Raw genomic sequence first — 12022 nt, 5'->3', positions numbered from 1 at the left:
AGCTAAAACTACTTTTTAGAGTGTAAAATTTTAAAGTACTGAGAGGGAATATTTTTGTATATATTTTTGTCATATATAACAATATATGATATCATATATATATGTATATATATTAGGTCCGGTCGTGAGGCCTGAACTCTGGGCCTGGGCGCTGTCCCTCAGCTCTTCAGTTCAAGGCTAGTGCTCTACCACTTGAGCCACAGCGCCACTTCCGGCTTTTTTCTTTTTGCTTATGTGGTGCTGAGGAATCGAACCCAGGGCCTCATGCATGCAAGGTAAGCGCTCTACCACTGAGCCACCTTCCCAGCCCCAAATATCATATGTTATATTATTATATTATCATCTATATTATATTTGACAATATAATATCATATATTGAATATATGATATATAATAGCTGGTATTGAATATCAGGCATTTTTTCTGCAAGGAGGTCATTTATGTCTACTTAAGCTGTAAAAACTATTGAGTATTAATCATAATAAATTCTGAATAGTAACTGTTTAGAATTAATTTAAAAAATAAAGAAAATTGGTCAAGCAGACAAAACATAGGTGAAATTCTACTTGCCAATTAGGAGCAAATCATCCCTAGAACAATTTCTCATAATCATTTGGTATGTTAGTGGGATAGGCTACTGAAAAGACACAATTATTTGAGTTATAACAAGATAGAACAACACTTAAAAATGATTTCAATATTTTGGGTTTCTCATGACATTATTAAAGAAAATAGCACAGATTAAACTTGAGCTCAGCAAAGATAATTTTTCAGAAGTTTTCTCATGGTCAAACCCTGTCTTCCATATGGATATTAGAAAGATAACTAACACTGTGTATGACATGGTGCATTTTCTAAAGTTTTGTCACCTTGCACTTGATAATTATTTGATATAAGACATTTTAGGCTTGTTACAATTTATTTTCTGAGAGAAAATCACTTATAAACATATAGATTTGAAACAGAATCTACCCTGGAAAATTTTTCCTCCCTTCTTTCAAGACATTGAGCTTGATTCCCTTAACTTATTTTTACAAATATTTCAGTGATAATTCACTGAAATTTCTGAGGCTTCTGCCCCTTTCAGCATTTCTTCATGGATTCAAAGAGATAACTTGTTTTCTTAAAGAGTAAAAGAAGAACTACTCTATTCAATATGCTCCACATTTAAAACATGGCTGGCAATGGTAAGAAATAAAGAAATGATAATACTGTAGGAATCGTTTAGCCTTTGGATGAGTTTGTACATCCTTGAAGGATTTCAAGTTTATGGATGATGTATAAGTTGATGGTAGTATTTAAACTGTTCAGTATTAGGGTTTTGATGTGATGACTAATAAAAAGTCATTTGTTATATTTTTAATAGAAATCAGCACTTAATTCACTTAATACATATATGACCTATCTTGGGATAAAAGAAAGTTTTTGTAATCTGATAATGTGTGTGTTATGGTGAAGATGTTTATAAGTATCTCAGTATTAATAAGTTTGCTCTCAGAAGTGCAGAATATTAATATGCTAAAAGATAGGAAAGAAAGAATATTGTGTTCTGAGTAAATACTGAGAAATCCCTTATATAGTTATTAGAGGGCATGAAAACTAGAAATTATTATACCCCTATCCATAGGGAATGCATTCATCATATGAATAGCCTTTTGTTTTTCTATGAAAGTTGATAAAATATTGACTTGCTAAGATGGATTACAGTAAGAGACTAAATTGTTGCTTCCCAGAAGCCTCCACAATTGACCTGGACTTCACCATTTGTGGACTCCTGTCAAGGTTATTATTCTATTCAAAATCACCTAATAATCCTAAGAGCAGTGCTGTTCTTAGGTCATTTGTTATCATACAAAATGAGATAACATAGCCGGATGTTGAATAATCATTAAGTATGACACAGACTTAAGGTAATAATTTCATGTCTTATTTTTATAGTTTATTATTTAAGCTAACTTTATCTGGAGTGCCCAAAGCTCTCCTTTTCACATCTTGTTTTAAGCTCTCCTGCAGTTGAAAGCATGCTTGCGTTTCAAAGGGAGAAGCTCTTGTTTAATGTCTGTTCCCACCTTATCAGAACAGATTAGTTTCAACAGGTCACACAGAAGAATATGTTCAAATTGTTCACGCCCTGGCAATCCTGCACAGAGCTCTTTTCCTATTTTTATTTGATTGTAATCTGCCTTACTACCTAGTATGACTGCTCTTATAGTTGGTCCTCTCCATAGCATTCCTGGGTTAAACTCACTAACAGGAACACTGCACCCTAAAAACAAAGTTACCCTGTCAGGATCTAGATTCAATTCCTAAAATGCAGTGCCAGTTGTGTCTATTTTCATTTACGATCAAAGTAGCTATGAAATTCACTCTCATGCTCTGAAGCCTAAGTAAAAGATGCAAATATTTTCATGACTATCAATCAGCCTTGCTCATCTATGTATGAAAACATGTGGCAATAATGATTGATTTTAAATACTAAGACTATAAAAATGGTTTCTAGTTATGTGAAGAGTTCTAATCTAGACTGTTTTATCATTTTTAATCTTTTTATATGTAGAAATTAACCTGGATCTTGTTTCTCCACCCAAAATTATGTCACTTGGTTTATTAAAAATTGGATGAAATAAGTTACCATTTTTTTTTCTTTCTCATAAGAAATCTGCAGAGCCTGGCGCTGGTGGCTCACGCCTGTAATCCTAGCTACTCAGGAAGCTGAGATCTGAGGATCGCAATTCAAAGCCAGCCCAGGCAGGAAAGTCTGTGAGACTCTTATCTCCAGTAAACCATTAGAAAACTGGAAGTGGTGCTGTGGCTCAAGCGGTAGAGCGCTCACCTTGAGCTGAAGAGCACAGGGGCGCCCAGTCCCAGAATTCAAGCCCCACGACCAACCAAAAAAAAAAAAAAAAAAGAAATCTGCAGTATTTTTTAGTAATTACTTCAATCCTTCTCAAACAAGCAATCAAAGTAAGATTGTTTGCTCAAATAGAAGAAGTAATAGTTGAAAATTTTACATCACATTTTGAACTTTTTAATTACTTAGAAAAGTACCAAAAGATTGATGGTCTTCAAACACTCTTTACTTATATGATTATGAAATGCTGAATCTATTAAGTTGCAAGTAATGTTAAGAGGGTTTGTATTTCTCACTAGAAACACTAGATTGTTTTATTTTTAAAGTCATTTTAGAAATGGTTATGTCTAATTTCTTTGAGATAGATTCAGTTGGAAAGTTAAGCATTTTCCCGTTCCAATGCATAAAAAATTTAATCCAATGGATAAAATGAGATGAGAAACTTCTGTATCAAAAACAAAGTAATTAAGCAGAATAAGGTCATGATAAAAAAAAAACAAAAGAAAATCATAGCCTCAATGAGTAAAATTTCAAGCAATATTTCCTTCTGATTTGTTAAAATTCAGGTGAAGTTTAGGTTTTTGTGTAGTAACAGTGAAGTAATCAGGTCATAATGAAATAAAGTTTTAAGATATAAGTAAAATACTGGAGATAAAGAGGATAGTGGGAATAAAAATGTCTAACCTTAGAGGAAAAGGGTAATTTAGCTTAGAAATGAAGACTGGAAGATGAGCTGTCCCAGTGCATGAAAGAGAGAGCATTCCATAGCTGCTTACTGGCAAGGCCAGTAAGCGAAAATGGTTCAATGTTGGAACACTGCTTGAAAATCATGCTCAATAACCTGGGGGAAGGGGCAAATTGCCAATGAGAGAAGAGCAATAAGTCAAAGGGAGACAGAGGCAAAGCTTCCTGATTATTACCAGGAAGAAAAAACTGAATATTCAAGGTAGATTTTGTAGGTTAGATTTCTACTTTTGAGAGCCTTTGTCCACTAGGTCTCTATAGTTTAAAGTTAATACATTTTCAGGAGTAGGAAAATAATATTTTAATTATACAAAAATTAAAATGAAGGAACTCACGTCATGTAGTTGAGAGCTACAGATCTGCAATTGAGATGCTAATCACATAATCTAACTAGTAGATTACACTATTCCTCATGAACTATGACATTTTAAATTATTTACTGGCAATATTTTTAAAGAAAATATGTGGGTATAAATCCCATTGGGTGTGGGTGGCCAAAGTCTGTAATTCTAATTAATCAGGAGGCTCAAATATGACGATCAAAATTAAAAATCACCAATGCAGAAAAATCCCAGAGACTCCAGCTCCAATTAGACCGTGAGACTGGAGGTATATCTCAAATGATAGAGTGACAGCAATGGGTGAAAAACTCAAGGCCCTGAGTTCAAAAGTCTGAGTTCAAGCCCAGTACAACAGACAAAACTTAAATAAATAAATAGATACATACGTGTATATACATATACACATGTATACATATATATGCATACATATATACATGTGTATATGTGTGCTTCATAAAAGAATGGCTTTCAAATTACATTCATATGTTTACATATATTTCGCTTAGATATACTATATAAACTATCCTTACTAGTATAAAAGGCAATTTAAATAAAAACATCTATGTCTACGAACAAAGCTAATCCAAGTGTACTCAGACATACTAAATCAGAGCATAATGTTTTTATTACTTTGTGTGTGTTGTGCCAGTTTAACCCTTCATTTGTTAAGCATAGATTATCAAAACAAGTGTGTTCTAAAACTGCATTAGAAAAAAATGATTGTTTGATCTACTGAATTTTAAAAGGTCAGAAAGATGATTTTTGAAGAAAATTGGCCTCTCTGAAGTGATAGATATTCACATAACCTTTACTGATGGCAAGATTAAAAAATATACTTTCATAGAAGGCACATATAGTAATTTTCTTTATAGAAGAGTGGCTTTAAATTTGAGATTTGGGGAAAATATTTTTAGTTTATTAATTACACTATACTTAATTATGGGGATGATGTATTTGAATAGTTATAGTACTTTACAAATAAGTCTGGGTTTTAATTAGCATAAATTAATTTCTATGTGAAGTTGACACTTGAAAAGGTTTTCAGTTTGAATTATATGAGGGATGCTGATATTTCTTAAAGTTAGATTTGATTGTCTTAAAATGTAATTCAAATGATTTCTGGGTTTGAACCGTAGTAAATGAGAAAAAGCCAGCCTCTCTTTTCATTTTTATTTTTATACTGCTCAGATAATATTCATATTAGTGAAAGCTCTGAAACAGAATGATATTGAAATCTTGTTAGAATGCAGAGTTTTTGACATTTTTGTTGTTCAGAGTTAAGTGTTACTATACAAATAAATGTGAAAGCACACGGTATTCTTTTCTTAGACTAAGTAAATGTGCATTGATTATTTTAATCTATCACTGGTGGTGTCCATTATATAGTGACAAATTTTAAAGATGATTTTTCAATTTTTCTCATCTTTAACAATGTTTCCATAGTCTAAAAACTGTTCATTTCACTACTAAGTTGGCTTTCTTTTTCAATAATTTTTTTTCTAGGTTTATTTTAAATGAGTTAAAAAAAATCTTGAGCATGAAAATACCCCCTTTAAAAAAAAAGTTATGGTTGACTGATATACAGATTTTCTTCTTGCAAGTAAAATACTGTAAAGAAATGTCATTTCTTATCCTAGTATGGAAATTAACTGATAAGGATGGGGATCTTTAAAATTTCACACTGGCTGTCATGAATATGAAATCTTACTATGAGAATGTCTATTTCTGGATTCTATTTAATCTTACCTGTCTTTTTGTTTCTTTTACAGCAAAAATACTGGATAGGATTTCTTCTCACTGCAATTTAAATATATTCTTTTTTCTGTCAATTACCACAGGTTTAGTCCCTATGAGTGGTATAACCCACACCCTTGCAATCCTGACTCAGACGTGGTGGAAAACAATTTTACCTTGCTAAATAGTTTCTGGTTTGGAGTTGGAGCTCTCATGCAGCAAGGTATACGATTCAGCCTGCTATTCTCTTGGGCACCATGTCCCACTCTTTGCTGGGGGTGACAGCTCTTGCTGGCAGAAGTCGCTTGCATGGGTGCCTCTATGCATGTAACCATATTCCAGCTTCTCCATCTACCTAACGCCTGTAGGCCTCAAATATGATCCCAGAGAGATTCTTTTGCAAATCCACATAGTGTATTTTCATCATTTTTTTCTTAACCCACAGTAGGTACATTATTTCATAGATAACAAAGCTAACCTGATTCATTAGCTAGAAGCTGCATTTAAGGTACTACTAAAATTACATCTCCTTGAGACAAGAATGCAGTGTGATCTTCCTGTTTCCTGTCTCATTTTGATGTAAAAACTTACCCTCTTTCATATTAATTCTTGATTATTAGATGCATTGCATGATTACTAAATATACTGCATATAAATCTATAAAATTAAAATATTAAATCATTTAAAGTTAACTTTTTGAGTAAAATCTTAGCTGCATTTGATAGCTTATAAGAATATACTGTATTGCATGCTGAGGAGTGCATGCAAGAATACTTTTAGTTATTTAAAATTTGTAATATAAATGTTAATAGTAAAGGCTATATTTTAGAAAGTGCTAACATACATGTAATAATATGTTAATAGTTTATATGATTATACTATCATTTTCAGATATGATTTTATTGATGTTTTCTTTTATTAATATTTTATTATCTAACTATAAAATTTGGATATTACTATACCTTATTACTCAAAATAAGATTTTAGTCAAGATCTAAGATTTTTATGTACTTAAATATAATAGTTAAGATTTAAACAGGTACAAAATATATCTGAAATTTGAACAATTTTGAACAAGTGGCAATCAATGGAGTAAGGAGGAAAACATATTCCTGCACAACTCCACGTGCCATAATGTTTTACTTTAAAGTTTGGTGGCATATTGATTATATGTAAAGAAATTCATTTTGTTATTTCACTACAGACCCAAAAGAATGAAAATTTATTGCTCAATTATAAAATGTGTGTAAAAGATACTATAAAATCCCATGTTTAATGTTATGCATAAACCTATTACTTTATTAATACTCCATTTATAATTTTTTGTAAAGTGAAAACAGACTTGTTAAAAGCAACAATTTACTGATAAATAATTTTAATACATATTGTAAGTAAAACCTACCATGTTGAAATAAATCTCTCCCTGTAAACATATATATTATATATACATATATATTATACAAGCTAATCTAAGTATGTGGCATCTTTTTTGAATTAACTCCAAAATAAGGAGTAAACAGCTGTATTTTCCCTTTCCTATATTTTGGGAACAAGGTAAGAATGTTTTTCTTCCATAGGCTTATTCTACACTTGGAAGACTTGGAGTTCTTTCAAAATATTAGTAGTGAATGGAAGCCTAATTTTATGGGGGAAATTCTTTTATAGGTATCCTTGAGTAAAATATAATTCATCTAGATAAACTGCTAGTGACCTGTCACTTATTAAACTTAATATCGCAGAGTGGGTTTTTCTTGTAATAAAACCCTATAGTAATTTATTTAATTTTTTTGATATCTCTTTGAATAATAACCTAACCCTTTAAAAATTTTAAATTCCCTGAAATTGTTGGAAATCTTTGAGAATTTGTATGTTCACAAGATGAACTTGCTGTCAGCAATAATAGTTAAGCATGAGACTACACTGAGATCTCTGAAGATGATAAACAAAGATGAAACATTCAAATATACATTTACTTTGCCACACAACTACGGCTGGTGGATACATGAAAGAGGACCCCATACCATCCTGGCTGATGCCCAGTTCCCAGGAATTAGTGGGATATAGTGTCAGACGTGACGTTACCTTGAGTACATGACAGTCAGCCCCTAACCAGGCTCTGATTCACAAGCCTAGGAGGTACTCACAGAATTTCTGTCCTTGGGTAAGATACAAACTTGTGGTAATTGGGCCATTTTTGTCAAATGTCTCCACTATTGTTTTCTTTCCCAGTCTCGTTTGACTTTATTGGTTTGTAAAGAATTAAAAAAAAAAAAAAAAAAGAAAAAGAAAAACAGCCACAGCTGCTGGTCCTCTTGGGAGTGCTTTAGTGTTTCAGTGTCCCCTTGTATGTCTGAAAGGGCCTAGGAGCAACTACATCAGAAAGGTACTTTTCTGGGTTTGTTTTGCTTTTGTTATTTTTGTTTTTTGTTTTCTTTGCAGAGGGGTAGGCAGAGTCTGGAGCTGGAGTTGGCTGTCATATCCAGTTCTTTCTACCTTTGGTTTTTTTGTTTTGTATCTTTGAAACTGCAAGGGTAAGATGAATTGTGGTGTAAGATGGGCTGTTTTGACAAAATGCTGTCATAATATCACACATTGCAGTGTTAACATGTGTAGTTTGTTTTACTTTTCAATTCTGCAAGAAATTTGTTATTTTTGTGCTTGCATCAGTGATTATGTTGAAGATCTGACTCTAACAGGTCAGCAGAAAAGGAGTCCATCTTTGCTTCATTCCATTTTACTGAAACTCAGTTAAAAATTAACTACTTTTTATACATGCTTTTTGGATTATAGATTCAAAATGACTAGAAGATAATGGTCACATATTTATATATCTACAAATTTAGTGTATGTTCTTAATTAAAAACTCACATTCTATCATTTCAACAATAAGATTGCAAGTAATGTGGTAAACAAACTAAATACAGTAAATAAATTTAAATTATAAAGCCAATTAAAAAAATTCTAGGGTAATCTTTTGTAATCTAAATGCTTTTTAAATTTTAATAATCAATTAAAATAATTCTCAGATCCTATTCTTTGATTAATACTATGGGCAGGCAACTCCAGCCATGTATTATGATATGGAATATTTATATATGTATAAAAACAAATTTGTGACAATTTAATCACTTATTCTTATCCTAAATTTCCTCAATGAAGCCAGTCATAGTGATGGGAGATGTTTGCTTATGCTTAAGAATTTATGTACTGCCAACCTGAAAATAAGCACCGGGCTAAAACCCCATCTGAAGGACTCTGGGTAACCAAAATTATTTTATCATTTGCAATATTTCTTTTTAAAAATGAGACAAAATGTTTGGGCATATATACACCTGCAAGTTGAAACCTTGCGTAAAACTTACTAATATTTTGGATTTAAGCAAATGTTAAAGATTTCTTCTGAATATCCCCAAATAAGAAGAATACAAATGTAAGTTTAGACTGGAGAAAATTTTTAGAGCATTATAAATGTTATGCAGTGATATTATGCAGTGATATTGCACCATCTTAGGAAGAAATAAAATCTCCTCTGTTACTATACTTAAACCCAAGCACTGGAAAAGTTTGTTATCTGAAGTTAGCATCCGCTCTTCCAATGGTTGTTGCTTGCTTATTATGAAAGCAGGACATCCATCTATGGCTTAACCTTTTATTACACAGTGATCCCATCCTGCCACGCTGAACGAAAGTATCTGATTGCTGATCCAACTCTTTGTATTCGTTTTACCTTTCCCCCAATCTCTGTTAGGTTCTGAGCTCATGCCCAAAGCGCTGTCCACCAGGATAGTGGGAGGCATTTGGTGGTTTTTCACACTTATCATCATTTCTTCGTATACTGCTAACCTAGCCGCCTTTCTGACAGTGGAACGCATGGAATCTCCTATTGACTCTGCTGACGATTTAGCTAAACAAACCAAGATAGAGTACGGAGCAGTAGAGGATGGTGCAACCATGACTTTTTTCAAGGTAAGTCCTATTTTCTTGCTAAAAGTTACATACTACCATGTTAAAGCACAAGTAACTCTCTGTCAATTTATAAATCTAAGGGGAGTAACAATACTATGATGTGAGCCAAATGGTTAATTGCCTTTAACTGAAAGGGTACAGAACTGTACACATCAGTATATGACCATTGGAACAAATCATTTTAATCCCTAAAATGCTGTGAAGTGTATGCTTTATAAGGATTTCCTTCTATTTAAGGAAAGTCTACCCAAAGGTAACAATTTTTTCTTCTTGGTAAAACTTTATTTGAATAAATAAGGAAATAAGAGGCTAAGATCTGAGGATTGTAGTTCAGAGTCAGCCACGGCAAAAAAGTCTGCAAGACTCTTATCTCCAATAATCTATTCAGAAAAAATCTGGGCATGTTGTGGCTCATGTGATAAAGTGCTAGCCTTGAGCAAAAAAAATCTCATTGACAGCTCCCAGGCCCAGAGTCCAAGCCCCAGGACTGGCAAAAAAAAAAAAAAAAAAAAAATTAGTAATAGCTTCAGGTTTTATAAACAGTGTTTTTTTCCAGAACAGACCACTTGCATGCAGAGTTATTTCCTGTGTGTGTATATATTTGTGTTGAAATGGGAAAGTATATACCAAGTACAGGAAGGATAAATTCTTGTTATCTGTGCACTTATCTATTTAATATCCTGCAAGGCAATGAATCTGGAAATGAGCTGCCACGTGTAATTCACGGTGAGTTCTAGAGACACAACCCTATAACAAAACAGTTACTTGGAAAGTGTGGTGGCATTCAGAGTATCCTGCTCCTTTGTTCGTTATTTTTCTTGCCTTTTTTCCTACTGATCTCACTAGGCCAAAGAAGAGCAGAGAAGGACATTTCACTTTAAAAAGTTAGCATCATTTTGTAGTTCCTAGCATGTTTTACAAACTACTTTTAAACTTTTGTAGGTAAGTTTGGCAAAACTTTTAAGGATTGATATTTCCCTTGCTTCCTCATACAAATGCAATTGGAAGATCACATCACCATAGAAATGGTAGATATTGTTTAAAAAGTGGGTGATTGGGTCAAGCTACATAATTCTTTCATCAAACATTCATCAAGTAACTACAGAGTTTCAGAAACTGTATTACTCGGGAATTCTATACCAAATACTAATTATTTCTTCCTAGGAGACAGCGGAAAATGCAGGTATAATACTGAAACTGTAGAATTGTTCTCTTCATTGTGATTTAAAACATCAACTTTGCCAAAAAATGCATTTTTTTTTGGAAAAGCATCTGATAAAATGAAATTAGCTTTTGTTCAACTTTTCACAGATGATAATTTCATTTAATCAATCTATACCATTTAAAAATTAACAATTTCCAAAGTGAATTTCTCATATGGCTAAAAAGTCAATGTATATTTTATATTTAACTCAAAAATCATTATTGCTTAGTTAAATTTATTGAATTACCAAATATAAGCAAAATATTTTGTTCAATAGGGTGCTCTTTGAATATTAAGTGCAATAGGCCAATGTCTTTTCCTAATTAAGTGTTTAGAATTATTAGAAATAGCCAGTCGTATAAAACTTGGGTTTGCATTTTTTTAAGTATTCAGACATTGGAATTGCTAAATGTGCATTGTCCAGCTCAAGAACTTTGCAAGAAGTGACTGTGATTATATTTAAATTATTACAGTATCCAGGGACTTTTGAATTTGGATTTGTAGTATAATCAGAAGTATAATCACATGATTGTGTTTGGTACATTATTCTACTCTGCACACGTTGACACATTATTATATCCCACAAATATTTCAGGGTTTTAATTTCAGTTTCTTTCCAAGAATTAGTAGAGTTAAGCCTATTTTACTGAAACCAATTCCAGAAACAATTTCTCTTCTCAGCTCTTTATATCATGTTTTTCTTTTCTAAGCTTATTTTTCTCCTTTGTATGTCTTCTCACTCTTTTGTTCTTTGTTCTCAGTTGCTATATGAAGTGTCATTTTTGTCTACCTTAACTTTTCCTTACTACTGATTTTCTTCTTACCATCTCCTTTCATATCTTGTTTTTCTGTCTAGCAACAGGGTACTTCCAAGACATGGAGAAAATTGATCGGAAGCAACTTTGTTTCCAATGGCACAGATTTCCTTTAGAATAGAAGCTTTCTGGAATTACAGTTACAATAATAACCATAATCACTGAGTTGACAATTACCTTATATTGTCATTTCATACATGCTGAATGCTTTCTTTTGAAATTAGAAAAAAGTCAAAGCTTAATTGTTGGGTTTTCTTTTTGTGTTTTTGTTTGCCTTAAGAGATTCTAATTGTAACTTCATGTTTTGGCTTATTACATCATATAGACATATTAGCCTTGATATACAATTAAAAAGATCTAACAACCA

General features: G+C 32.4%; 1 protein-coding gene across 4 annotated transcripts in view; it reads left to right on the top strand.

Annotated features, from left to right (window-relative positions):
- The window catches only part of Grik2 (glutamate ionotropic receptor kainate type subunit 2), a 560382-nt gene that overhangs the window by 445537 nt on the left and 102823 nt on the right, over positions 1–12022 (top strand). For 3 of the 4 annotated variants that reach the window (XM_070011020.1, XM_070011017.1, XM_070011018.1), the window contains 2 exons: positions 5775–5893; positions 9419–9636. In XM_070011020.1, coding sequence (XP_069867121.1) covers positions 5775–5893; positions 9419–9636 — 337 coding nt within the window. The remainder of the gene's footprint in view (positions 1–5774; positions 5894–9418; positions 9637–12022) is intronic. The other variant, XM_070011019.1, reaches the window with a different exon arrangement.

This window comes from Dipodomys merriami, unplaced genomic scaffold, assembly GCF_024711535.1.
Source record: "Dipodomys merriami isolate MVZ:Mamm:240054 unplaced genomic scaffold, mDipMer1.0.p SCAF_8, whole genome shotgun sequence".
NCBI lineage: Eukaryota > Metazoa > Chordata > Mammalia > Rodentia > Heteromyidae > Dipodomys > Dipodomys merriami.
Note: the sequence above shows the minus strand (reverse complement) of the source record. Positions and strands in the feature narration are given on the sequence as shown.